General features: G+C 40.9%; 3 protein-coding genes across 5 annotated transcripts; 1 reads left to right on the top strand and 2 right to left on the bottom strand.

The window, feature by feature from the left end:
- Nucleotides 1-7,499: 7,499 nt before the first annotated feature.
- Nucleotides 7,500-9,871, top strand: LOC121759096 (glucan endo-1,3-beta-glucosidase 11-like). Its single transcript, XM_042154596.1, has 3 exons — nt 7,500-7,572; nt 7,655-8,736; nt 9,397-9,871. Exons 1-3 carry the CDS (start codon nt 7,527-7,529, stop codon nt 9,475-9,477), a joined length of 1,209 nt encoding a protein of 402 aa, XP_042010530.1. The 5' UTR covers nt 7,500-7,526; the 3' UTR covers nt 9,478-9,871.
- Nucleotides 9,872-10,478: 607 nt separating this feature from the next.
- On the bottom strand, nt 10,479-18,416 carry LOC121757300 (ubiquitin carboxyl-terminal hydrolase 9-like). Its single transcript, XM_042152838.1, has 14 exons — nt 18,174-18,416; nt 17,887-18,068; nt 17,015-17,254; nt 16,650-16,794; nt 16,200-16,259; nt 16,018-16,113; nt 15,433-15,807; nt 15,208-15,348; nt 14,266-14,436; nt 13,031-13,288; nt 12,782-12,930; nt 11,702-12,235; nt 11,347-11,623; nt 10,479-11,113 (listed from the first exon to the last, which is right to left on the bottom strand). Exons 2-14 carry the CDS (start codon nt 18,042-18,044, stop codon nt 10,949-10,951), a joined length of 2,769 nt encoding a protein of 922 aa, XP_042008772.1. The 5' UTR covers nt 18,045-18,068; nt 18,174-18,416; the 3' UTR covers nt 10,479-10,948.
- Nucleotides 18,417-20,664: 2,248 nt separating this feature from the next.
- LOC121758565 lies at nt 20,665-27,685 on the bottom strand. Of its 3 annotated transcripts, XM_042153954.1 has the most exons (9): nt 26,981-27,118; nt 26,477-26,882; nt 25,981-26,303; nt 23,149-24,279; nt 22,912-23,067; nt 22,487-22,817; nt 22,316-22,386; nt 22,034-22,156; nt 20,665-21,243 (listed from the first exon to the last, which is right to left on the bottom strand). In XM_042153954.1, the coding sequence occupies exons 2-9, from the start codon at nt 26,850-26,852 to the stop codon at nt 20,890-20,892; spliced, it is 2,865 nt and encodes a 954-aa protein (XP_042009888.1). In that variant the 5' UTR covers nt 26,853-26,882; nt 26,981-27,118; the 3' UTR covers nt 20,665-20,889. The 3 variants fall into 3 exon arrangements, 2 of the variants coding, with proteins under 2 accessions (XP_042009888.1, XP_042009887.1); XM_042153953.1 differs by having other exon boundaries at nt 26,477-27,685; XR_006041509.1 differs by having other exon boundaries at nt 21,209-21,243; nt 22,034-22,139; nt 26,477-27,685.
- Between the last annotated feature and the right edge of the window lie 71 nt (nt 27,686-27,756).

Below are 27,756 nucleotides of genomic sequence, written 5' to 3'. Positions count from 1 at the left end.
GATGATATGTGAGTAAAATGCTACACAGCCTTAAAAGTAGTTTGAGAAACGTTCAGTTTAAAATGATCGGGATAAAATGTCACTTTTGTAAAATATAAATAGCGAGCACCGGTGGAAGTTTATTGAATTTTGGTTATATATATTCACAAAAATGTGGTGGAATTAACAATAAAATAAGGGAAATAATGGTGAAATAGGAGAAGAAAATAACACAAGAAGAGGAATTATAAAATCGGAGCTTAACAAATGTATAGAAGTAGTATGAAAGCTTCAGACAATGGCAATGTAGGCTTACTGTTTTTATAGCGTTCACTAAGTTTTTTAATTTACCCAAGAGAAGAAGAAATCGATCTTCAAAAATATTCATTTGCCAATAACGACAATCTCTATGTATTTCTTAATACTCCCATGTCCAAAAAAAATTGTTCCATCTTTCCATTTTCCCCATCTACTAAATTTAGTATTGTACCCCTTCGTCCTACAAGAGTATGCACTTTTAGTTGGATATGGATAGAGATATGCACAATTGGTAAAGTAAGATAGAGATAGAAACAAAAAATAATTAAAATATTTTTAGTAGAGAGTTTTCAAAATTAAAAAGTGCATACTTTTGTGGGACGAACTAAAAAGGAAATACTTTTATGGGACGGACTAAAAGGAAATAATTAAAAGTGCATATTTTTATTAAACACTTTTGTATCACTTTGTTATGCTATCTATTGTTATCTTTCTATTTTCTACTTTATTTATTTTATCTACTTTTTCTTTTGTATTTTACTAATTTTGTACTACTAAACCTCCAACCATCCACCTACTATTTTTAGTTGATGGAGGATGTATAATGGAATAGAATGAGTGTGAAATAGAACAAAGACTTGAATAGAATGAAGATAAGAAAAATTCTTTTCATTTTGATTCAATTCTCTTTTATTTAATCGTACCAATCAAATAATTAAAATGAAAGTAAAAAAAAATAAAGATTAGAATGGAAAGATAATTTCTATGTATTTTGATTCCATTTTCTTTTAGTTTATCATCGTATTAATAGAAAGAAAGTAAAACTATATCTAAGAGAGAATCTAAATGCCATGTAATACACATCAAATTAGTATACTAACAAACGAAGATACTAAAAATCTTCTTGTCAGAAGAATAGAAGCGCATCCAAGTACATAATAACAAACTATAATTGAAAGCATGTGAAACTGACTTAGATTCGTCACTCACCTAACAATCAATCATACCATGAAACTCACAAATTGAAATATACAAATCAAAACTAATTTGTCATTGTCACCTTATTGATGGACTAAACAAGTTCATGATTAAAAAAAAAAGAGCTCGAACCAACATATATATAGCTATCCGTCTTAAATGACGGATAAAGATATTTCATGACATTAACAGAATCACAATAATTTATACAGAATTCAAAAATACTGATTTAGATCTTTCCCAAACTTTCTTCCTCAATTTAAGTACACTACGAGCATCCACTATAGGGGCGGCGCGCCGGCTGCCCCCGAACCGCCGTCGCTGCGCCTACCTATAGCGTGGGAAGCGTCCACCCCGAGGCAGCGCATTTTTTGGGGCGGAAGGCCCATCGGCGAGAAGGCGCCGGGCGTGCTTCGCCGTGCCGATAGGCGCGCCGGTAGAGTCCGGACACTTTTTTTATAATTATTTTCAAAAATTTTATTATAAATACCACTCCTCCACACACATCTTCACACTCCATCCATTCATCCACTCTCAAAATTTTCATTCTCTAAAAATGCACGGTGGAAACGACGAATCACCCGGCTTTGACGAATCGGGATATGGCGACTATACCCCTTCCCAGCCATGGGGATCGAGTCAAACTCCCCCTATTCAGAGGAATTTGGGTCGCTCGGCATTTGGAGATTACAGATCCAGCATGGACGCTCTTAACCAACAGCGACCGGAGACCCCTTTCCAATCCAGTCAATCTCCTTTCACAGATGCAGATAGATTTGCACTAGAGTAGATGATGGGTTGTTTGAGTCCGGGATTATCGGATACTCCGCCAGCCCGTGTGGATACGCCCGTTCCGACGAGAGTCGGCGGGTTCGGTGGGGCGGGTGGAAGCAGCGGCGGCGGCAGGGGAGGAGGCGGTAGCAGCGGTGGCGAGGGCAGCGAGGCAACGGGGGCCGGCGGTAAACGGTCCACGCACTACACCAAAGTGGAGTCCATTGCTGTGGCGAGGGCGTGGGATGCCGTCACATCGGACCCCATAGTGGGCACCGATCAGACCGAGTCGAGCTTTTGGAAGCGCGCCCTGTTGGTATACAACGAGTTCAAGTCGAGAGGCACCAAACCGCGTGACCCGGAACAACTCCGCAAAAAGTGGTCTAGGATTCTGAGAGCCACCAAGAGGTTTGCGGGCATATACGAGAACAACCTGCTCACTGCTGAGAGTGGCCGAAGCGAAGCCGACGTGAAGGCGCTGTCTATGTCCCAATTCAACACAGAAGGCTGGCTGAAGTTCAACTCCTGGGAGGAGTATCTCGTTCTCGAGAACTGCCCGAAATTCAAGGCCATCTGTGCGGAGGAGAGGGGGACGCGTCCTGGGGCAAAACGAACTAGACACAACATAGCTGGGGACTACAGCAGCGGCTCGCAATCAATCGGCCTCAACGACGCCCAAACGGAATAGCCCTCCGCTACATTCTCTAGGCGCCCACGCCCTCCGAGCCAACATGCCTCTATCTGAGGCACTAGAGTGGCTGCAAGTTCCTCCCGCCTCTCGTCGGCCGCGTCTGGATCGCGCATCTCGCAGCCTGCCCCTATACCGCACTCCGTGGGCATGGTCCCTACGAGGTCTTGCAGAGGAACCTTGATGTGCAGTTGATGAAACAACTGCAAGAAAACTGTCGTTTCTACGAGACCACGACCGACCCGATCACCAAGGATATATACTACGCGCTCATGTGTCGGATCAAGGATCAGCTGGGGTTGTCTGGGGCTGGGGCAGCGCCGGGGGCGGAGAAGAGGAGGCGGAATCCGACTCCGCCACCGAGTAGACGGTGGCAGAGTTTTTATTTTTTATTTTTTTTAAATGTTCGTTATATAATTTTACCGTTTCTGTAATACAATGAATATTTGGTCCCAATACTTTTTTTAATTATTTACATTCCGATAATTTTAATTAGAATTGAATTAAAATATACAAAAAATAAAATAAAAATGAAATGTAGTTAAAAAAAGTGTCTACTATTGCTGCGGATACTTTTTTGTTGGCGCGGACAAATAAGAAGTGGTTGTGGACAAAAAAAGTGGCGGGGCTATTGGAAGTGTCCACCTTATAGTGGATGCTCTAAGAGTGTCCACTGTAGGGGCGGCGCGCCGACCGCCCCCTTCCCGCCGCCGCCCCCCGATCTATAGTGCGGAGGACGTCCGCCCCGAGGCGGACGGCATTTCCTGGGCGGATGGCCCTTCGGCGAAAGTTGTGTGAGGACGCGCCGGTGGCCGATCGCCGCGCCTATAGGCGCACCGGCCGCCCCGGTGAAATATATATATATTTTTTATTTCCGAAAATTGTAATATAAATACCACTCCTCCACCACCCATTTTACACCCCTTTTCACACACTCTCCATTCATTCACTCTCTAAAAATTGCATGGTGGAGACGACGAATCACCCGGCACTGACGAATCCGGATATGGGGGCTATCCTTCCTAGCCGTAGGGATATGGCGGCTATCCTTCCCAGCCGCGGGTTGGAGTCAAACTCCCCCTCCGTGGGGATCGAGTCCAAGTCCTCCTTCATCTCAGCCGTGGAGGTTGAGCCTCACGCCCCAACCTTTTCAGAGGAATTTGAGCCGCTCGGCGTTTGGAGATTACAGACCCAACCTCGATGCGCTTAACCATCCGCGGCCGGAGACCCCTTTGCATTCCAGTCAATCTCCTTTAACCGATGTAGATCGAGACGCACTAGAGACGATGATGGGTCTGCTCAGTCCGAGCGTACCAGATACGCCGGCAGTGGCGGTGGCAGCGGCGGGTGACAGTAGTGGCGGCGGAAAAGGCGGCTCGGGCAGTGGCGGCAGCGGCAGCGGCGCCGGCAGCAGGTGATGGACGGGCCGTGCACTATACCAAAGCGGAGTCCCTTGCTGTTGCGCGGGCGTGGGATGCCGTCACATCGGACCCCATAGTGGGCACCGATCAGACCGAGGGGAGCTTTTGGAAGCGCGTCCTGTTGGCATACAACGAGTTCAAACCTCGAGGCGTCAGACCGCGTGATGGGGAACAGCTCCGCAAAAAATGGTCTAGGATTCTGCATGCCACCAAGCGATTCGCGAGCATATACGAGAACAACCTGCTCAGTGCTTAGAGTGGCCGAAGCGAAGCCGACGTGAAGGCGCTGTCAATGTCCCAATTCAACACCGAAGGCTGGCCGAAGTTCACCATGTGGGAGGAGTATCTTGTTCTCGAGCACTGTCCGAAATTCAAAGCCATCTGTGCGTAAGAGCGGGCAGGAGCTCCTAGGGCGAAGCGTACTAGACACAACATAGCTGGGGACTACAGCAGCGGCAACGGCTCGCAATCATTCGACCTCAACGACGAGCAAACCGAAGAGCCCTCCGCTATACACTCTAGGCCCCCACGCCCTCCGGGACAACATGCCTCTATCCGAAGCGCTAGAGTGGCTGGAAGTTCCTCCCGCCTGTCGTCGGTCGCGTCTGGATCACACATCCCGCAGCCCGCCCCTATACAACAACCCATGGCCCCTGATCCCCACAAGGTCTTGAGGGAGAACATAGATGTGCAGTTGTTGAAACAACTGCCATTTCTACGAGACGGCAACCGACCCGGTCATCAAGGGTATATACTGGAAACTCATAGGGGAGATCCAGCGCCGGCTAGGCTTGTCTGATGAGGGTTTTACTGGGGCGGCCGGCGGCAGCGGGGGAGGCGGCGGAGAAGAGGAGGAGTAATCCGATTCCGCCACTGAGTAGACGGTGGCGGTTTTTTATGTGTATTGTGTTTAAATATTCGTTGTATAATTTTACCGTTTCCAATACAACGAATATTCGGTCCCAATTACCTCGTTTTCTAATTATTTACATTCCGATAATTTTAATTGATTTAATATAGTTGAAAAAAATAAAATGATAAGTGGATAAAAATTTTGGGACTATTGGAAGTGTCCACCTTATAGCTGCGGACAAGGTTTTTTTTGGTCATGGATAAATAAATTGGGGCGGTGGATAAAAAAAAAGGGCGGGGTTGGGGCTGTTGTGGATACTCTAGCTAACTTCTTTCTAGTATTAAATTTACATAGGTTAATTTATGTTTAACCTGACAAAAGTTGAAATGAAGTAATCCTAAGAGCATCTCCAATAACCGGCGTCACCACCGTGACGCCGATTTTTCGCCCACGCCGGTTTGACGCCGAACCATTGGAACCGGCGTGGGCGAAATCAGCGTCAAAATCGGCGTCGCCATGCCGATTCCCGCGCTGACGCCGGTTCCGACGCCGATCCTCACGGGCGCCATTGTGCGTCCCGGATCGGCGCCAAACCGGCGTCGGATTAAATTTTTTTTTTTTTCGAAAACACTATATATACGCGCGTTGAACCTCATTTTCATTCGCACCACTTGTTTTAACGAGTACTCTCTCTCTACCTTACTTTCTGTACAAGATCAATAACGAGCAATGGAGAACAACTACGAAGGTACTCCAGTTAATCCCGGGGGATGGTCTCAGACTCCCCCGCCTCCCGGTGTAGGGTCTCAGACGCCCCCGACTCCCGGGGCAGGGTCCCATACTTCCCCGGCTCCTGGGGGAGGTGGTTGGCCTCCGATGAGCGGGTACTACAACATGTACCCGTGGCAGCATATGATTCCGGGGTGGGCACCCGGCATGCAGCCCCCTATGCAGATGATGCCGGGGTGGGCACCCGGCATGCAGCCACCGGCGCAGCAGATGATGCCACCGGCGCAACAGATGATTCCCCCGGTGCAGGGGACGCACGGGGGGGACAACGCCTATCGGCCGACTTTTGATTTTTCCACCGGTTCTTCGCACACATCGACCCCAACGGATGCACAGTATACGGAGACCTTCTCCTTAGCGGACTTGGGTTTTGATATTAACGAGGTTTCGGAAACTCTCATTCAAAGCCAGGGAGTAGGGCGGGGTAAGAAGAAGGGCAAGGCGAAGAAGGTCGGCGAGTCGTCGCAGCCCCAAGCCAAAATCCGGGGCCGGAGGAAGTGTACAGACGCGGAGAACGTTGCGGTTGCCAAGGCGTGGGTGAGTGTCTGCGACGATCCTCTGGTTTCGAACAACCAGAGGATCGTCAACTTGTGGGCAAAGATAGCCGCAGCCTACAGGGCATTTTTCCCTGAAGGGAGACCGTGCACCGGGGATGAGGTCCGGAAGTGCTGGGACCGAATCAGGGCTGGCGTCTCTCGATTTTCGGGTTTGTACGCCAACGCCCTCCGCATGCAGACCAGTGGCCAAACAGAGGAAGACTGCAGGAGGATTGCGGAGAGAGCCTACCCCGATCCGGATAAGAAGTACTATGAGTTCACCTAATGGAACTGCTACGTTGTGCTCAACGAGTCGGAGAAATTCCGGGCAGGCGTCGACGCTGGCTGGCCGAAGAGGCAGAGACTGAACTATACCGGAGATTATAGCGGCAGCAGCGGTGGTTCGTCAGACCTCCCTGAGACGGCCCAGGAGGTCCCGACTCCTCGGTCGTTCGGTCGCCGACCTCGCCCGGTTGGGCAAAGGCGGGCGCAGCAGGTTGCGAGGGGGGGCACCCCGAGTTCCCAGGACGTCCATTCGGCATCCCCCCTCGGCAGGTCTACCGAGGAGCTCAAATTCTTCGCGCGCCAACAAACGCGCGCTCAAATGGTGAAGACCTTAGCCGACTTCCAAGCGGCGGTGGACCCCGAGGTGAAGGATTTTCTTCGTGTATTGCTCCAGAGCCAGCGTGAAGAATTGGAGGCGATGAGGAGGGACACCGGCGGGAATAGCCGCGGCGTAGGTGGCGACGGAGGCGGCGGCGACGACGGTGAAGAAGCGCTGGGCGACGACGGAGACGAGGACGGCGGCGATGAGTGATTTTGTGTACTTTTTTTAATTAATGTACTTTTTAATTTTTGTAATTTTTTTATATTATTGTACTTTTTTTTAAAAGTAATGTACTTTTTAAATTTTAATATTATTATTCGAATTTTCCGTATTTGTCTCGTAAATTAAATTCCGTATGTTGATACAAGTGTAAATTAAATTATATAATTGTTATTAGTGATGTAGATAGGTAGTGTGAAGGCTATGTGAGGGCTATTTGATGTCCAGTTGATGTGGCAAGCTGATGCGGCAGGAGAATTGTAGTGCTGATGATGTGGCAGTGTGAAGGCTATTTGATGGCTATTTGACGTCCGTGCTTATTGGAGATGCTCTACAGAAATGAATTTTCGTTTAATTTATGCGAGAGAGAAAAATAGAGGTTTAAAGAGAGAGGGTTCAAGAGTCAAAAACAGAGTCCATCACATCAATGGAGCTAATGAGTCCCCTCCGCCTCCCGCTCTTCCTCTTCTCAGGTAAAAACCCCTTTCGACTAATCAATTACAACTTCATTTCATAGAAATTAACATTGCACATACATATGATAATGATATGCAGCGGCATTGGTGTTGAATTTGGCGTTTTCACTGGGAATCAACTACGGCCAGCTTGGAAACAACCTCCCTCACCCCGAATCAGTGGTCCCACTCGTCAAATCCATAGGCGTCCGCAGCGTTAAGCTCTACGACGCCGATCCCCGCGTCCTCAAAGCCTTCGCCAACTCCGGCGTCGAATTCATCGTCAGCCTCGGCAACGAGAACCTCGCCCGCATGCGCGACCCGAAGCAGGCCACCGCCTGGGTGAAATCTAACGTCCAGTGCTACCTCCCGGCCACCAAAATCACCTTCATCGCCATCGGCAACGAGGTCCTCACCCTCAACGACTCCGCCCTCTCCAATAACCTCCTCCCGGCGATGGAATCCGTCCACACCGCCCTCGTCTCGCTAGGCCTCGACAAACAGGTCGCCGTCACCACCGCGCACAACCTCGCCATCTTAGAAGTCTCCTACCCGCCCTCCGCCGGCCAATTCCGCCGCGATCTGGCGCCGAAGCTCTCCTGCATCCTCGAATTCCACAGCAAGGTCGGATCGCCCTTCTTCATCAACGCCTACCCCTTCTTCGCCTACAAGTCCAATCCGAAGCAGGTGCAGCTCGATTTCGTGCTGTTCGGGCCGGGCTCGGGGATAATCGATCAAGGATCGGGCCTGCACTACGACAACATGTTCCACGCGCAGGTGGACGCTGCGTACGCGGCGATGGAGAAGCTAGGGTATAAGAGTGTGTGTTTGCAGATCTCGGAGACGGGGTGGCCGTCGAAGGGGGACGCGGACGAGGCAGGGGCGACGCCGGATAACGCGCGCCTGTACAACGGGAATTTGATGAAGCTGAAGAAGGGGACGCCGATGAGGCCGAATGCGGACTTGAATGTGCACTTTTTTGCCTTGTTTAATGAGAATCAAAAGCCCGGCCCGACCTCTGAGAGGAATTTCGGGCTGTTCAAGCCTGATGGCACCCCGGTTTATAATTTGGGGTTTAATACGATGGGATTGGGATCGGTGAGTGGTAACTCTTCCGTGTCGGATGGCGGCACGCCGTCGTCAGGGTCCGACGGCTACTTGGCAATTACTTCCGACCACGCGGTCAGTCTCTCTCCCTTTGAATATTTTTAGGATTAAATTCATAACTCTTTCAAAATATGAAATCGGGGTAAGCTAACTTTTCATTTTAGAGGATTTTTTTCTTTTTAAAACTGAAACGTGCGAATTTAATCTAAAAAACTGAAAGGTCGTTGTCCAATTTAATCACAAATTCTGAAATCTCTGACTGCGATCTCAATTCCACTGCGTTAATCTGCGCCGGATAATCTAGTTGAACTCAATTGTGATTGAGTGAGTTATTGAATTGAACCAAGCACATTATATAATTTAACACCAGATTTAAAAGTAGGGAGAATTCAGTTTCATTGTTAAGGAAAAAGCAAGAAACTTGAGAGTAGAAACTTGTCTGGGATCCTAAGTAAGGATTTAGAATGTTATGCGTAGTCTATATTCCTGTTAGAAATCTGTGCTAGTGGTAAAGAAGAAAAGTATGGCTGGGGGGTAGTGTTCTAGTGCTACTGAATTTCTGGGAGAACCTTACTAAGATGGTGTTAATTAATTAAACTTGGGATATTAATAGAAGAATATTGAGCAGATCACCTCCTAACTATGGCTGCTTATTAAAGTAGAAGTCATAGTTAGTTTGTTTTTAGAAAGACATGTTTTGCTTTGCTGCTGATGACATGCTGCTTAAATTTGCAGAGGAGCCTTCCTAATCCTCTCCAATGGGCACTATCAATTGTGTGCATGGCGGTTTCGGCCATTGTAGCATTTCATCTCTGATCATAATATCCAAGGGAATCAATGTACATACAGAGAATCACTTGAAAAAGAACAAGAGGGGCTTCTTCACTCAACGCGAAAAAGCCTAGAGGCAGCCCCGGCCGGGGGTGAGGCCACATCCAGTTAGTTAGCAGTATGGGAGATTTAGGAAGGTCGGCTGAATTATTTGAGTGATGGGATACGAGAAAGATGCATTGCTCTTATGTTACTTTTAGGCTGGCATTGAGTATGTGCTTTTTCCTCTCTATTTTTTTGTGAGCTTATACCCTAGATTTGATTTGATGCTGTGGACATGGACCACCACTATTATTATTCGTTTCTCTAGAATTTGGGATCATATTACAATAATTATTCATTCATCCTGAAATCCATATTCTGCTTTTTAATTATTGAATTCATGTTACCATATCAAAATTTGAGTTTTATTATTTAATGGAGAACTTGAATTGCTGCTTTCTTTCGATGCTGGTTAAGTATAATTCACGATTTCACTAGCTATGCTAAATTGCAATTCATTTAATAGTAGTACTATTTTGTGCAATAAATAGATGGAATATAACCAGAGATGAAAAAGTGATGCACAAGAAAGAAAGTGGGCTACGAATCAAATTATTCATGGAAAGAGAGAAACACTGTTCCTTTTGCATTTATATTCTGCTGATTCATCTTTCTCAGTATAGACAGACCAATGTGGGATGGAATCATTTAACCAAAATGGATAAGAACTCGAGTGTATTAAATTGACAATAGTGCAGTAATTCTTTATAAAAGGTGTAAATAATTAAAATCTTTGCCTGGAACAAGACGAGAGATATAATAAAGCTGCATTTTCAATCTTTTTCATACAATTATCTTACTAGAAAAAAATGCTCCTTGTTCAGAATCAAAACTCATACTTGCAGTTTTCCAGTCAATATACTGGGTTCCATTCCATGTGCACAGCCAAAACACAATCCTGTATATAGGCATCGCACAACCAACTTTAATGAGAGAGAGAGAGAGAGATGAATATTACTTTATCAATCAACTTTTAACTGTTTTTTCATACTTTTTGGTTAGCGTTCTATTCCAAAGAAGAAAAAAAGTGATGGTGCACATCTTTTCTAGCAGACATCTCAAGCCAGAAAGCAAGCCAAAACTTCACATTTAATTTGGTAAAACTAAAATAAGCACTAAAGCCCCAATGCTTCCTTCCAATGAATGACTACACACTAGATTAAGTTATAAACTAGCTTGCCTACAAAATTTGAATCCCTTCAAATAATATCATAGATTGCATTGCCATCACTGTCCCCAGCTCTTGCGCTTTCAGCATAACATGTCACCTAGATTGCATTGACGCTCTATTTCCACACATTTTCTGTTAGCAGGGTTAAAAAAGTGATGGCCCACCGTCAACTCCAGTGCGGGTTTGCTTTATCAACCAGGTAGCATGATAGTTTTTTAGAGCAAAAAGAGCATCAGCCACACATCAAGAAGGAATATGATGCTCTGATGGCTCCCCCAATGTTCCGTTTAAATTATTTTTAACTCGTTCGTAGAACAATACATAAGCTGCAGCTGTTTTGATCTCGGACTCACTCACAGGTGACACATGAGAATCATCAAAATGATACCACCTTCCATCATCAATTAGCTGCAAGAATGTATAACAAATCTGAATTCAGTCACGAATTAAGAGGAGGTTAATAATGGGATGTAAATACAGTAATGACAATGTTCAAGATGCAGCTATCCCCAGAAAAACCAAACGGTTCCAATTCTTGGATTTGCATGGAAGAACGCATGCTATATTCAAACTAGAATGACAAATGATGATTACAATCATGTAAATTTGCGGAGCATATTGAATCCGGATTAAGTAGTTACCTTACAGTAAGCAGTATAATGTCCACCACCAAGGCCCCCATAGTGGTTACTAATGGCATACAGATTATACATATGACTCCCAGCAGAAGCATTTTTACTCTTCACATATTTGCTTACGTCAAGATTGTGGATGGGAATATCAACAGTTGTGTCAAGTTTGTTTTTCAGCCATTTACTATACGAGAATCGTTTCAGGTGAATCACAAGTACATCTGGCAATCTCCACAAATCTAATTTTTTGCCAGCTTGTCTGTGTTCCTTGCACTGAGGGCAATACCTACATCCAAGTTTAGGCGTGTAAGAAAAACAAACAAGCCCAAAAATGATATATGGTAACTTCATGGTTATTACATACCACATATCATCAGGGCCTAGAGGCTCCTCTTTTAGAAAAGCATCCAAGCAACTAAATAGAGACACAGCTTCTTGCTTGCTTTTGTTTGCAAAGATTCGAGACTTGTGAACCTCAGGAAGAACCTGTAGATGACTACCATCATAAATCTCGTGTTCTTTTTCAGTCCATTCAACTAAAAATTTTGTCAAACGACCAGGTCTTATGGGGGTATCCTTCATTATAGGCCTCCATTTGTAACCATTATCTTCAGTGATGCAAAGCTGAAATGTGAAGTCCTTGCTGGGTATTTCGTCTCCCTCTATTTCCACCGTTGATTGGATTTCTGGTAGTAATTGACTGCTGCAGGTGTTCATTTTGTCTTCTGGGGTACTGGAAGAGGAGTCATTCTCTCTGCAATAGTCCATACTTGTTGAAGTATCTAATTCTTTCCTTCGCAAAGGAGAGAGCATTTTTTCAACAGCAAGATAAATATCAGCTCCAGATTGTGGATCTTCTAAGTCCGTCACTAATGGCGTCAAGAACAGCTTACCCTCACTGGAGAAAATAACCATTATGAGATAATTGAAGGCGAGACCAACAAATTATATAGATCAAGTGTCCATCAGATACATTCACAAAGAAAATATTTTCACTCATTAGGATTTTCATTGGATAGGGTTGAGTGCTTTTCACAATGACACTGCAGTTTATTCTTATTACTTTCATAATACTACTGAGTTTATAGCTACAACACCACCACAGTGTTCGAATGTGACGCTCTTGACTCCCAACTGTGTAACAGTTGACACAGCTAGACCTAGAATTACTGCACCACTTTAATAGCAAGTTTAACACAGAAAAAAGTAATTTGAACTTGAGATGAATGGTTTTAGATGCTTATCATCAAATAAGTCTGCACTAGTTATATTCAAAGACATCTAGATAGTAAAACAGAAGAAGCAAAGGATGCAATCCTGTAAGTGTGGCACAGCAAGAAAGAAATATTTCCCAACACAAACTGAAGTTCCTTGTTAAGTTCACCACACAAGCCTGTAAGATGCTTACATAAGTGGCTTGTCCTGGTACATAAAGGGAACTCACTTGGCCTGGTGTCGGTGATATATCTCTACTCTTGTTAAATCAGTATCCCTCTTTGGAAGTCTGTAGGCAACTATATGTTCATCATCTTTAATTGTAGCCAATAGTTCTGATGGACTTTGCACGTATCGATATATCCGATTTTCATAGACCTACAGGGCAAAAAGTCGAATCCTTCCTTCAAATAAGCTGGTTTGACAAGACTAATGAAAAAATCCTAACACTAGAGATGGGAAGTGGACATATTATTACCTCGGCGAGGAGCAAGTATTCATCACTTTGTAAGCTGCAAGCAATACCTAATGCCTGGATAAGATCTTTGCAGTTTCCTTGCTTCAGAACATTAACAGTCAATGGCATAGGAAGGCTACTTCCATTAGCATATAACACTGTTACTGTCATAGATCTAGTAGCTATTGACGGAAGAGGCAATGATAGGTACATGAAGGGATCAAATGTTATAGATATCTTGTCACACACTGGACAAACCAGCGTTGATTTGTATTGGCCCTATCAAATGTCAATCATTAGGTAATTATACAGAAGAAAATCATGTCAGAGAAATGAATTCCATCTAGTAGAAAAATTTACAACTGTAAACATCTATCAAAATCTATTCCTGAAACAGATTGCATCATATAAATTAATTTCTGGATATTACATACTGATAACAAATGATACTTGGTGATATGCGGTAATGAATATTAAAAGAGCAAATTATAAAATAGGGGTTCGGTGAACAGGAAAATATTGTATTTCACTTGCAATTTCAACAATGTTCACATTCCATGTAGTTTAAGCTAGTGATAACGGTTCCCCATTTACCCCTGTGTCCATGGTGATAACGGTTCCCCACTTACAATGAAGGTAACATATTGAAAACAGAAATCAAAGTCCATATCACACTATGACACTATGTTTTTCTGCTATACCCTTTCTATCGTTCTCCTCTTTCTGTTTCCTTACAGACACCATTCTATACCAGCAACAAGATAGTTTCCAATCACTTTATGTTTATAAGACCTATAAGATATAATTACAGGTAATTTGTCAATGACAGTAAATGAATATGTCAGGACACTTTCTGAACTCCTTCCATTTTTCCCAGGACCCTGTTCAGTTTTGAAAAAAAACCAACTTTTTCCATTCAATATGCTTATTGATTGAATTTCCTACATTTTTTTAAAAAATTTAACAGAATTTAACCATCTTCCTAATAAAAATATCTTCGTAACACATGGCAATTTTATAATGTATGCATGCTATCACAAATGCCTTAAGATCAGTGCATTTTCAGGTAATTATTCTCAAAACGATTATATTCCATACATGTTCAGTGAGGTTCTCAGTCCATATAATAAATGTTATACGGTAAATGCAGCTCTTGTAGATCAAAATCATCCAGTGAACGAAAAAGAAGAGTATCTGGATATATCAAAGTATCAAACTAGTATTGATTGAAACACATAGAAGACCAAGTTATTCACCTGACAAATATCTACAATTACTGAATCATTCCGGGCCTTGTGATATTTCCAAAACTCGTCAGCAACTACCTCATCTGGCTGACCATCATAATCCTTTGCCTCAATATAGGGTTTCTGCTTAACACGATTTAGGTCTTCATGCAGCCCATCCAGAAAAAAAGCAAGGAGCTCCTAATGAAAACAATTTCACATCATCTTTTTACACTGATGTCAACAAAAAATGGAAGTTGATTATATCCATGCAGTTACAATTCCATGCCAAAACTCATTGATAAAACAGGACATCATATAAAGGGACTGGTCTTAATATCCACAGTTTGTGAGGCATACAAGAATATTAATAATGTCATCGCATACTTTAAGGGACTGCTCTTACCTCAAATCAAATTCTAGTTTAATAGTATAATTGATTGATAGAATTCAATGTTCCTGACACACTATGATAGAGATCGTTCTGTGCAGTCCTTAGTTATTAATTGTTATTTATCAGCATATTTGTTTTATGAAGGAGTCTAGTTCTTTATGGAGTATAGTAGTTTGAGATACGTATAATCTTTTAGAGTTAGTATTGCATTAGGAGTTTTATTCAAAGTAGGAGTAAGTCAGTTTTTATTATAATAACTCCTCAATAGAAGAACAAAGTGTCTTAGAAATTAATGTAGGACAGTAGTTACCATAGGGCATCGTTAGAGGATTATCTCTTGTATTTTTATTTTCTATTCTATATATTTTTCTGTCCAGCTCATCTCTTGCTCGTGTGTTTCTGTGGGTTTTCTCCATCCTCTCCTCTCGCAATCTTCTCTATCAAACTAACACAAAATATGATTGTGTACAGACGTCTTATTATATTTAACCGAATGACAACATCAAAACATAAATTTTCAAGGTACCTTATAAAAAAGAGACAATGTATCTTAATCTCAACTTTAGATGAAAAATAACCTGCGAATCATGCTGATTATAACCACTGAACTGGGGAGCAAAACAGGCAAGTTTTCCCTTAAATACACGAGGTGCAACTGGAGTTCGACCAGAAGACCAGAGTTTCCTCAGCAATTCACCAAATGCGAGCGCAAGCTCTCCCTGCAAGATGAAAATGGTCAGAACACTTTCTGAATAAAAATTGAGTACAAAAATCTTACACAAAAAATGGAACAGAACAATTACATGCATTCCCAAAGGATTTTGTTTGTTGAGCTCATTACTGTAATCTTGAAAGAAGTAATCAACAAGGTACGGTGTATGAACTAAACACTGAAGCGCACTATTCATGAAGCAAGTATTCCCCAAATTTTGCAATCCTGCTAGACCTCTATCTCCTCCAGATCCAGGCTTTAAACCATCATGTCCACCCTCCATATCCCCATATGTTGAAGTAGTTTGCTCATGTCTTCTGGAGTTATAACTAGCTGAATTCCCATTAGATATAGATGGCCCACCAGCAATGGAAGACGTTGATCCTGTGGACTCTACTGGAATCATTGCTAAGCTATTTCCAGTTGAGACCCTGGTAGATCCATCAACTGGTACCTCAAGAAGAATCTGTAGGAAGAGATAGAGGGCCTTCAGAAATCAGCAAACTCACAATCATGTTAATGCAAGAGTATAATAAAAATAACTGCTAGAGACAAATCTAGTCAAGCAGCAACGCCAATGCTTAGTAGATGTCAGCACTCAATAATTTCAAATTTCCGTCCCAAGGAACAAAAAAATAACCAGATCTCTAAATATATGAAAACATTGTGAGCTTACTTCTTGATCCATCTGTATATTAGACTCCTCCAGAGTTTGGCTAGAAGAACTTAATAAAGTTTTCTGCTTCCTATTGAAGTAGTCCCATATACAAACCTGTATAAATTTCAGAAAGATAACATATCATGATATTACCAACTATATATCCAGATATAATGAAACACTTGATTATATAAACTAACCTTTTCTGGATCTAAAGCTTTTAGTTGACAGACCTTTTCATAAAGGCTACATAGAGAAGCCTGAAAACAGAAAACAGAATCAGCAAGAACCAGGATATCCCTTATTTATTAGAACTTCCAAGATATCAGCTTCAATGCTAAAAAAACCATATGGGTGTATCTATGATAAGCATGGTACCCAAGTACCACATAGCTTTGACTAATACATGACAGTTCCGATATAGTGTAAATGGAAAAGATAGGATAATCAATCAAGCTAATACAAGATCTGAATGACATAAACAATTTTGCATTAAACATGAAAGAAGCAAGTTTGAAGTGCTACCATCTTCTTGTGCTGAGGATAACTCAATGGTTATGTGATGGTGCCGAAAGAAATACTATGACTTCTGAGACTACGATACAGAATAACATCAAAGAAAGTATCATCGCTAATACAAAAGAGCTTACCTTTTTACTTAACCTTATAACTGCCTCACTCTGGTCTCTAGAGTCAATCAACCTGAGATGTACAGGGAAGACCTCCACACTGAATTGCTTATGTTGTTCCCCAACAGAGATCATTGTTCGCTGCAATACCGGCCCTCCTTTATACCTGGGGAGAAATACATTAAAGCTTCAGGAAAATTGCGAAATTCCATTTAAAGCATCACCAGATTCACCATGTAAACATGTTTATAATTCCTATGTGAACAGCACACAGTAGCCTGCCAAATGCTTGTGTGAATTCTTTCTCCTCGGAGTTGAGGAAAAAGAAGAAATTTTCTAGACATTTACGGAAACAGCCTCAAGAATGAGGCAGGTTAGTAGAGTACCATTTCAGAAGCCTCTCCCAAACTTCTTCGGGAACTAATTCATAATCATGCCCTTCTTGCAGAGTTCTATGAAGTAGCAGATCTTCATCTTTATCTTTTACTATTTCATTTACAATTAGGTCACTGTTATCAATTGGTCCAGGCCTATCTTTTGCCACAGATGGATGTCCAACAGAATTGCTATCAAATGGATAACCATTCTCTATTTTCCCAATGTACCTTTGCCATGCCATAAACCACCTGCTCAAAAAAGAGGTACAGAGTAACATAAACATGTAATCGTCAACACAAATTAAAACAACAAGTGTTCGTTCTTCTACTGGGAAATTGACAAGCTATGCTAAAAGCTTATGTCCAAAAAAACAGGCACGGTATGCTTTTTGGTAAAAAATCAGAAGTCAAAGTCACTTCCTAACCATATAAGAAAGTGACATATGTATTGATGTCCAAATAATGTCAGTCTATGACGTTCACATAAGGCATAAAAAGAAATATACAGAAGTTGGAGATGAATTAGCTGAGATTAAAAATCGACATTTAAAAAAAGAGAGAATACTTATGAGTTTCTGATCAAACATTCATCTTCCATTTACGATATAAAGATGAATGAGATGAATTAGCCGAGATTCAAAATCAATAACATCACAGTTACATGCCTTCAAAGGCTCAAAGTTAAGCATAATGCATAACTGAGACGGAATCTCCATATCACCGGAACTACAATATTTGAAATTTTGAATAGAAGTTTAAAAGGGTTAAGATTATCGATCATCGATTATCCATCAGAACCTAAGCGAAGGAGCATTATTGATTCTAGTTCGGATTAAAACTCAATCAAAAAAGAAACAGGAGCGATGAGGGCAACCAATTACCTGGTGGAGATGACGTAATACGAATTTCCCTCGCGCAAATTAGCCTCAGCTTTGGCGGTCAATTCCTCTACGATCCTCCTCTCTTCCTCCGGCGTGCATGGAATTACCATTGATCCATTCTCCATCGACGATTCATGAACACGAGAATCAGGAATCATTATGACGTGTCCTGCAATTCAACTCTAGAGAGCCAAAAAAAGGAGAAGAACAATAAGATAGATTCAGCAACCACACAGAAGCATCAAATGTGAAATTTCCAGAAAGAATGAAGAGAAGATTGAGCTCACCGGAGATCAGTCAATGTGAGGGATTAAACAACGAGGCGATGTATAGTAACATATAAATATTTATCGTGAGTACAGAAACGGAAATGGAGAAGCCAAAGCCAACCCTAGATAACAGGGAACAAGGTTTATACATTGAATTTGATGGAAAGATAAAATTGTGGGAGAAAATCTAGAGCAAGGGAGAGAGGCGAGGAGGATTTCCACCAGTTTTCAACCATTTGCCGTTTGTTGCAGTTGGCTCTGTTTTTGTACGGTTTAAATATACTTAAACAAATTTTAGTTAAAATTTAATTTGCAATATCACTCACGCCTGTAAATCAAACTTTAATTAAGTTTGATCCTAATTTAAAAACACTTTAATTTGTAATATCACGCCTGTAAATATAACTTTAATTAAGTTCGATCCAACCTCAAGACTTACGTATTTTGCAACTTAAAAATGACAATTCAATACTAATTGAATACCGATGAGAACATAAATTCTTGAATATCAAAGAAGGCGACACCCATCAAAATTACATCCAACGAAAATGATTGCGATTCCGTGAGTAAGTAAGATGGTCACGAATCAAATGTGTGGTTGCACACTTTTTGATTGATTAGGAAAGATTTGTAATCTAATATTTGTTCATACTCACGACAATATCACTATTTCCTTTTAGTCCGTAAAACAAGAATATGTTCTTTATAATTTTGAATGTTTTCTTTTTAAGAATGTACGACTCATTCTCCACTAATAAAATTTTAATACTTTTTCTCTTGACCTCTCTCTTACTTTACCAGTTTTGTATTAAAATTCGTGTTAAACCCAAAGTGTATATTCTTTTGGAACGAATGTAGTATTAGATTTTGTTGAAAAATAAAAACTATTCCAACATAATGAAGACGTTTTTTTCATGAGATTTAAAAAATGATATTTAAAGAGTTAAACATGGAGAATATAAAGTAGAAAATAAATAAAGTTTTATAATTCGAAAAAGAATAAAATAGACAAGAAATAAAATGTGTTAATTTTTTTGTTAGAAAATGAAATAATGTGATGTTTCACAAAAAAAAATATAAATCGCTTATGACAAGACTGGAGAGGTATTAAATTTAGAGTACTCCTATTTACTTCAACTTTTTACTCCTCATTTTTTGGTTTGTATTTTAATATCGAGTTTCTCTTTATTGATAAAAATATAAAATTTCAGGACATTTCGTATTATAAAATTGGCTATAACAAGATTGTTAATAGGACTATATAAAATAATATATAACAATTGTTAATAGGACTATATGTAATTTAGAATAGGAAAAAAAAAGAGTACTTCATTTAATAATTTATGAACATGGTATATATTTTTTTTTAAAGTATAACTAGTTCAAGAATTCAGTGAGATTGTAGTATTTCTAAGTTGAATCATATAAAGACAGTAAATTTATTTAATCAAACCAAAATGTCACAGATTGATTCGGGCCGAATTTTAAGCAGTGTAAAGAAAAATGGTAAAAATAGTTAATGAAATGTGGATTCTTGTTTTATAAAGTTTTGTAGGAGTAATAAATTATGAGTTAGATAAAGTTAGTGAATTGTGGTGTTCATTACAAAAAATAGTTTAAAGTAAGTGTGACAAATATTGGTGAACAGATTGAAAAGAAATTAATGACAAGTAATAGCGAGGGGTGAGGAAAAATACCGAAATACTGCACTTACCATACCGAAAAATACCGGTTTTACGGTATACCGCAATTTTTGGTACAGTATGATACCGTATACCGTGGTATAGCGAACATTCGGTATACCGAATCCTCATTGCATACCGAAAAATAGGTACATGTTGAAATATTATATACTGCATATTACATTATATTATTTAATATATTTATATATAAAATATAATTAAATAGAGAAAATCTCCAAAAATCCTACTTTTAAATATTTTGAGTATAAAATAGATATTTTTTTTACATAACGGTATTACGGTATACCATACCGTACATCGGTATACCGTAAAAGTGCGGTATACCACAATAACGGTAAAATAACGGTATCAAAAATTGCCCAAAATTCGGTATGGTATCGATATAATATTTTATTATACCGCAGTTTTCGATAAGGTATGCAGTATGGCGTTCTTGTGACTGGATACCATACCGACTCACCCCTATTAATTGCGGACAGAGGGAGTACCAATGTAACATAGAAGTTGGACCTCTTAATTTATCTAACTTGTTTCAGATAGCCAAACTATTTTTAACTTGCGTTGTAGTATTTCACTACATTAAAAAGTTGAAACTCCAACAGGTCCAATACCATTTCAGTTTACTGTTTGGAACTTGATGATAGTTGAGAATGAGAAATTCTGGATACTAGTATTCAATGGTGACAAGGATCATCTTCAGTAAAGAAACCAAGAAAGATTCAGAAGAGACCCCTGAATCGAATTAATTTTTCATTTTTCTTTTTGCTTAACATATGCTGTTAATCAATAAAGAGAAAATTATCAGCTAAAAGTAAAACACTCTAAACCCACGAGCAGAAGAAGATATTCTACATTCAAGAATTTAATTTACAGCCTACCCTAGGAATTAACCTAAACTTTATAACAAAATTTATACTATGGAACCTATATGTACAATATTGTTACAGCTTACACATTCAAATAAGTCTCTTTGTTTCTGAAAAACTGAGTTACAGCACGGCACAAAAAGCATCATCTATGCATTCTAGGTCTTACCGCCCCTCATCCGAACTAGCTGAGACCTCGCTGCCAACTACAGATGTCCCACCACCCTGTATTTCTTCTTCACTGGACATACTATCTTCACTAGAACAAGAAAACGATTCACTTTCATCATCACTAACAACACCAGCTCTACGACGCCTCCTGACAACACCTCTTCCCTGTAAAGCAAGTCGCTTACGTTTTCTGGCTTTCCGCTTTCCTTTGGGAACGTCTTCTTGGTGAGATTCAAAACTCTTACTCCCAGCATCTTTTGAAGTTTTTACCATCTGATCTTCATTATCCTCTGACTCCATGCTCAGGGAATCAGTATCAAGTTTGCCTCGTTTTCTACTCACACTAGTCTGAAATAGAAAGCACGTAAATATAGATAACACGGTTATGCACATTTCAATGTAGAAGTAATGTTGAAAGATAATATAATCTTCAAAATCTCCAGAATTCTCTTCCTGACTTTTTTTTTCCAGTCAGTGAATACCCATCTCCAAAATAGTGATGACATTAATGTACATCTGAAAGACACCAAATACTCTGAATCTTCATAATTTGAAATAGACAAACAAACTTTAAATCTAACCCTATCCTGCACCTCCTCTAAAGATTCTGCTAGATCCTCCAAATCTTCCCTACTCCTCTCAAGCCACAAAGACCAACAGAGAGCTGGAACTGAAAGCCCAACAAAGACCTTACCTGTGGTTTGTATATAAAACTTCTAGATTTGATAAATTTATAATTTGCACCCCCATAATGAATTCTTTTGAACTTTTGGAAAACATAAACGTCAATTTGCATAATTATGAGAAAAGTAAAAGGTTACTACATTATAGCCACATAAACAAGAGAGATGACTTATGCATTACTACATCCACTTACAAGCAAGCTTGACTGTGCACATACAAACACAATATCTACACCAGATGGAACTGTGCTAACAAGGGGCATACAAGGAAGGGTTAACTGTTAAGTATCAAAGTTATGTATTTGTGCAAATCCACATAGAAGGAAGCGTTAAGTATCAAAATTATGTATCTGAAAAAGCTGGTGCAATAGTCTAAAACTTATTACTCCATTAATAACAAGGCACTACGTGAGGAGCAGATCACCAGATAGATAGAAGTGTTTGCACAAGAATACCTTTGGCCCACGGTCAACTAGACGAGCCCATTCACTTCGGTTCCTCAAACAATCAAGTACGGCCTGTGAGTGGCTTGAATATGCATAGCGCTCTCCATTATGTTTCCTTAGGTGAGGCCAATGCTGGGAATAAGCATTAAAATATTTTTTAAGTGGAAAAAAAATGAAGATAAAATTTCACCAGTCAATTGAAAGACTATGCCAGCCTGATCGAATTGTATAATCCACAAGGAAGAGAGAGAGAGAGTAATGATAAACCATAGATTAAGTAAAGTGGCATACTGGTAAAACAGCATTACAGAGTTCTTCATAGGTCATGCGTTTGCCTTCACTCATAATCTCAGCAATCAAACCTACAAAATGCAATACCAAATAATGATAAACCATGCTTCTAGCAATCTGTATCAGATATACAATATACAAGTCGAATTTTAAGCTGGAAAGAGCACAAACCAGGCAAAGTACGATTTGTCTGACGACTAACCATCTGCCGATCATCATCAGCGGCACTCCTTGATGATGGGCGATTAGATACATTGTGACCATTAGCATCCACTGATGATGACATGGAGCTGTTCGTGTTTGTCTTCTTCATTGATTGCACACTTTTCACTAGAGCACCATCTACTTCTTTTCTTGAAAGCTGATCTACACTGTAACTGGAATTATGCCTCCTGTTATCCTGCGAAGTAGGTTTTCTATCCATCTTTTTAACTTCGTTGACAGCTTCCAGAGGAGCGTGCAATCCATCTCCAGAAAAATCCTTGGTCCTCCTCCTAGAAGCCTTCAATTCATTAAAAATGAGTCATAAACTTGATTTCATAGTCAGATAAAAATGCTGAAAAGCCAACTCAATGGACAAATTAAGATGGGCATACCATGCCCTGATCTTTTCCACCACTAGAAGTTCTCTTCATCAGCACACTAGTTGCATTTGGACCTGTTAACTGAGGTAAACTTCCAGCATGACGCATGCGTCGCACCCGAGGAACTCTTGGAGAACTATTCAGTTCTTGATGTAAAAGTAAAGCAAGCTGAATGTGACATACCATAAAAAGGTTAGATGAGAAAGAATATGTAAAATACTAACATAAAATTGGATAATTGTTTTATACCTCTTCATCACTCAAGGTAGCGGGAATATTTGATGATGCTGGAGAGGTCATTGAAATTACATGTCCTTTAGATGGCGGGTTACAACCTGTCTGATAAGACTTTTCACCTTTACCAGAAACAGCTGAAGCTACCGCTTTATTGGAAGCACCCTCCACTGATGGCAGACTAGCACACTCACCAGCAACATGACTAGATGCAACATTTGAGCCAAGTGGTACTTTAGAAGAAGAATGAAGGCTGTGATCCTTTAAATCTGATGCCTTTTTTGAATCAAATGAGTTGGACATTTTCTTGGTCTCTGATATTTTTGCCACAGGGCCTGATCTTGAAGAGTCTTTAACTAATTTCTTTGGCCTCCCACATTTTTCTACATGCTCGACTTTATCAGCCGAAGCATTGTCTTTCATAGTTCCCTGACTGCTATCAGACAACTCATGTCTGATATGAACGGAGGAATTTTGAGCAGTGGCAGCCATGTAATTTTCCGAGGATTTGGACATGATACCGGAAGAAGTGGATCTCAACACAGAAACTCCTGCTTTACGCTGATATGAAGCTGTTGAATGACTTCTCGATGTGCCATTTGATTTGAGTAATTCATCAGCCACTTCCGAGCTCGGTTTAAGCCCTGATGGCCTTTTTCTTGCTCCTATAGAACCTTCTGATCCTGAATGTTCTCTCTTGGGATGAGGGGTACCTTCAGCTGAGCCATCAGGTTTATTTGTTTTAGAACGGCCAACAATATGGCTCCTGCTAGCATTAAGGACCTCAGCTTCAGTTGCTTCTGTGTTTACGGTAGACGTCCCAACCACTTTTCCCTCCCCGGTGACAACATTAACAGACAATCCAGGAGACTGAGTCGAGGCTTCGGCAGCCGCATCTAATTTTACGTTATTCAAATGTAGAGACTCAACCAACTGGCCCCTGTGATCATCGGCATCCGACTCGATTTTCAGTTTCTTAATAGGCCGTGAGTTGGCCTCGTCAATGTCTAAATCTTGACCGTGTTCACTTTCTTTAGCATCTGCAGCAGCAATTCTAACATGCGCAACAACAGGTTCCTTTACAGATGAGCCAGTTCCTACACTTCCAGTACCAGCTTGACATCTCTGATGTGTATCACCAGTAACCTAATTAAGAAATTAAAATTCGCATGCTGCTAAGTAATTATCCTCTCAACACATTGAAGCACACTAAAGTAGGTATAATTAAAATTCGCATGCTGATAAGTAATTATCCTCTCAAAAGCTCAAAACACACACTCCATGTATTCATTATGAAATATTTTACTCATGATCCGCAACATGAAGACAATGACACATGCATTCCGAATAAAACAATCTAGAAACACTACTCATAAGAAAAGCAATTGCATAATGTAGCTATCAAGCAAAAATGAATTATGCAACATGATCAGTGTTGTTAGGGGCGTGGGGCGCTCTGGGGCGATTCTATAAAATCTTGGGCACGGGGCGATGGAGCGACGGGGCGAGAGACCCACGAATCGGAGAGACCGATACTTAAAAAATAGAATTAGTACCACTGCATTATTTTTAATATATATTTTATATAGTTATATAGGTGTTTGCTGTTTCTTATACTAATTTGTAGTGTATGCAACTGATTTTTTGTATAAATTTCTTAGTAGTATAAGTGTATAAGTGTATAAGTGTAACAGTATGTGCCATTAGACCTTAAGTAAGAGAGAAATACCTGTTCGAAATTTCGTAGAAGCATAATACTATAAATAAATATATAATATTATCAGTAGACAATAAATAAATATATAATATTACCAGTAGGCGAGTAGGCACCTATAAGGAAGAGGGTACTAAATGCTTTCTTCAAGAGAGAAACAGAAAGATGACTTATTTTATTTATTTAGTAGACCTAAAAAGCTGCAGCACTGCCACTAATTGATTACTTAAGACACCTAAAAAGCTGTGCTTAAATTGTAACGTTAAAATATGAGTGATCCCTTCATCTTCCCCATCCCTTCTTCCCTTTTTATTAAATACGCCGGAATTCTGAGCATGAAACAGCCGACGCCCCACCGTCGCCCCGCGTGCGCTTCAGCCGCCCCAACCGCCCCGGCTCGCCCCAACCCGCCCCATGAATATCGTTCGGCCCAGGGTGGCTGGGGCGACTATAGCCGCGCCCTGACCGCCCCACGCCCCAAGCGCGCCCCAAACGCGATTTTCACAACACTAAACATGATGACTACAAATTAGAGGCACAATTTCTACTACCTCTGCTTTACCTATCTGACATCTAAAAGATCAATGCCTATGACAAGCATGTTTTTCCTTTATAATTTTTACTTGTCAAAATATACTAGCATTCCTAACATACCTTACTTTACTTTGATCTAATTCAAGGTTTAAGTTTTCAGACACATCATTGTCATGATTAAGAAAATCCTATTTACAAGCAAAATTTACAAGGTGAGACTTTGATAAATTTGCCCCAAGGAGAATGAGTAGAAGCTAAGAAAATAGCTTATATAACAGCTTATAGGAGACATTGAAAATGTTATATAGCATGGATGAAATTGAAAATAATTAAACATAATTCAAACCTACAACTAAACAAGTAAGCTGGGCTTATGGTACATAGCAACAACAGGTGTGCAAACCAACCAAGCTACACATACAGATGAGATAGCATTCTCTAAAAAAAGCCTAGAATACCTAAATCCATATTTTAAATATGCTAAACAAGAATTTTGTGCAGATAAATCAGCACAATAGCAGCACTGCTTTGCAAGTACAATTGTACAAATACAAATAGTTGATAATACATAAAGAATTAAAGGTAATGGATATACAAACCTCTTCCTTTACACTTAAGCTCCGGGGACCATTCACTTCAGTTAAAGATTCCACACCATTACAGGTCTTGGAGACATTCTCTGATTCCAGAGGAACTTGAGCCCCTTTATTGCCAACCCGCAACATTTCACCACTTGAAACATCATTTCTAGGGTTGGCCTCTAGACCATGCTCATTTGAGGCTAAGTTGGTAGCACATTCACCAAGACGATCCAATGGTTGATCGCCAAGATCTTTGCCACATTGAAGATCATCACTGACATCCTTGCAGCTTCTGCCTTGAGAAAACTCCAAATGTTTTCCATCTCTTGAGAATGTTGAAGCTAATAGTATAGATGGAAAAAATAAATCATATGTATCACCATAAACAACTTCCACTAACTAAACTTCATTCGACCGTTAATCTAGAGAAAATGATAAACTCGCCCCAAACACAATAACATATAGACAGTTCAAAGAAAACGAAACTAGATTTAAAAAATATACATCGACTCACCTGCTTTCGAGCCATGAACATTCTGCTTTTTAAAATCACCCTCTTTATCAGTAGCCCTAACCTTTTTCTTTACATTTTGATCCTTTGTTCTGAGCTCCTCTGTTTTGCGCTTTCCAGAGTGCAATATAACGGTCACCGAATTTTTCTTCTTTATGCTTAACTGAGGGGCAGAATGTAGTTTGTCACCATCTAATTTCTTCTTCTGTCTAGGTGCCTCTGTTTCCTGACACGCACCCCTTTCAACAACCCCTTTTAAGCTAACAGAATCTACCACTGGAGCAGGCGAAGTATCGTTGTGTTTCTTCAACAAAGAGAATAAAACCTGAGCACCATTATCAGCTTTGTTGGCATTCATTTCACCATTTGCCGTATCCATCTCTTCGTATTCCTTCTCATCAACCTTTCCCTGACCCAAGAGAGGAAACTCAGTATACCTAAGGTTAAACTTCTTAGGAACATAACCAGTAGACTTCCACAACTGAGGTCCAAAAACTGAAGACATACCAATCCCAGAAAATAAAGCAGGTTCACCACCGGGCACCCCTTGCAGGTGAACCCTCTCTTCCATGGGAATATCGGCCCAAAGCCTAAAAGGCCTACGCGATGCTACCGCTGGTGGATTCGGATTTTCTATACTCAGCGTCTTGGTCGGTAACTCAACTAAAAACTCCGCTACCTCTGTCTCCTCGCTTTCATTCCTAACCCCGCTGCTGCCACCTCCGCCGCTGCTCTTGCTCTTGCACTTGTCACAGGCAAACGACTTCTCGCTCTTGACGTAGCGCGAGCAGCGCGTGTGCACCCACACCCCGCACTCATCGCAATCAACCATCTCCTCGCCGTCGTCAAAAGTCACGCCGCAGACGCAGTCCACCGTCCATGACCCGTCCACCCAGTCGTCGTGGCGGGGCTCCGCAATCGGAAGCCTATGCGAACGGCTTCTCATTGCAGCCAGAGACCTCTAAACCTAATGCGGACTTTTCAATGAAACCCTAATTCTCACACATATCACCTAAATCTCTACAAATTGGTGAATTTATTCCGTCGGATTACACCAAGACCACGAATTAGAGGCGGGACCATATGCGTAATGAGAAGGCGTACCTGCTGAAGCAGCAAAAGTTGTTGAATTAGAGAGATTGAGGATGAATCAGTGTATTGCTGGAGAGAAGAAGAACGGAACCCAGAGAATTGTGAAATTGGGTTTGGGGAATGAAGTGGCGTCCGCGACGCGTTTTTCTGCGGGTAGCTTTAGCGGGGCATCCAAATATGACCCGATTCGG

Source organism: Salvia splendens, chromosome 12 (assembly GCF_004379255.2).
Source record: "Salvia splendens isolate huo1 chromosome 12, SspV2, whole genome shotgun sequence".
Classification (NCBI taxonomy): Eukaryota; Viridiplantae; Streptophyta; class Magnoliopsida; order Lamiales; family Lamiaceae; genus Salvia; species Salvia splendens.
This window is presented reverse-complemented; position numbering and strand designations above follow the sequence as displayed.

Coding starts and splice junctions, on each gene's coding strand:
- LOC121759096 (XM_042154596.1), top strand. CDS start 7,527: ATGGAGCTAATGAGTCCCCTCCGCCTCCCGCTCTTCCTCTTCTCAG. Junction 7,573..7,654: donor CCCGCTCTTCCTCTTCTCAG/GTAAAAACCCCT, acceptor AATGATATGCAG/CGGCATTGGTGTTGAATTTG. Junction 8,737..9,396: donor CAATTACTTCCGACCACGCG/GTCAGTCTCTCT, acceptor TTAAATTTGCAG/AGGAGCCTTCCTAATCCTCT.
- LOC121757300 (XM_042152838.1), bottom strand. CDS start 18,044: ATGATTCCTGATTCTCGTGTTCATGAATCGTCGATGGAGAATGGATCA. Junction 16,114..16,199: donor AAGCTTTAGATCCAGAAAAG/GTTAGTTTATAT, acceptor AAATTTATACAG/GTTTGTATATGGGACTACTT. Junction 11,114..11,346: donor ATTATACTGCTTACTGTAAG/GTAACTACTTAA, acceptor ACATTCTTGCAG/CTAATTGATGATGGAAGGTG.
- LOC121758565 (XM_042153953.1), bottom strand. CDS start 27,419: ATGAGAAGCCGTTCGCATAGGCTTCCGATTGCGGAGCCCCGCCACGAC. Junction 23,068..23,148: donor CTACCTTGAGTGATGAAGAG/GTATAAAACAAT, acceptor TGTCACATTCAG/CTTGCTTTACTTTTACATCA. Junction 22,387..22,486: donor GACAAATCGTACTTTGCCTG/GTTTGTGCTCTT, acceptor TGCATTTTGTAG/GTTTGATTGCTGAGATTATG.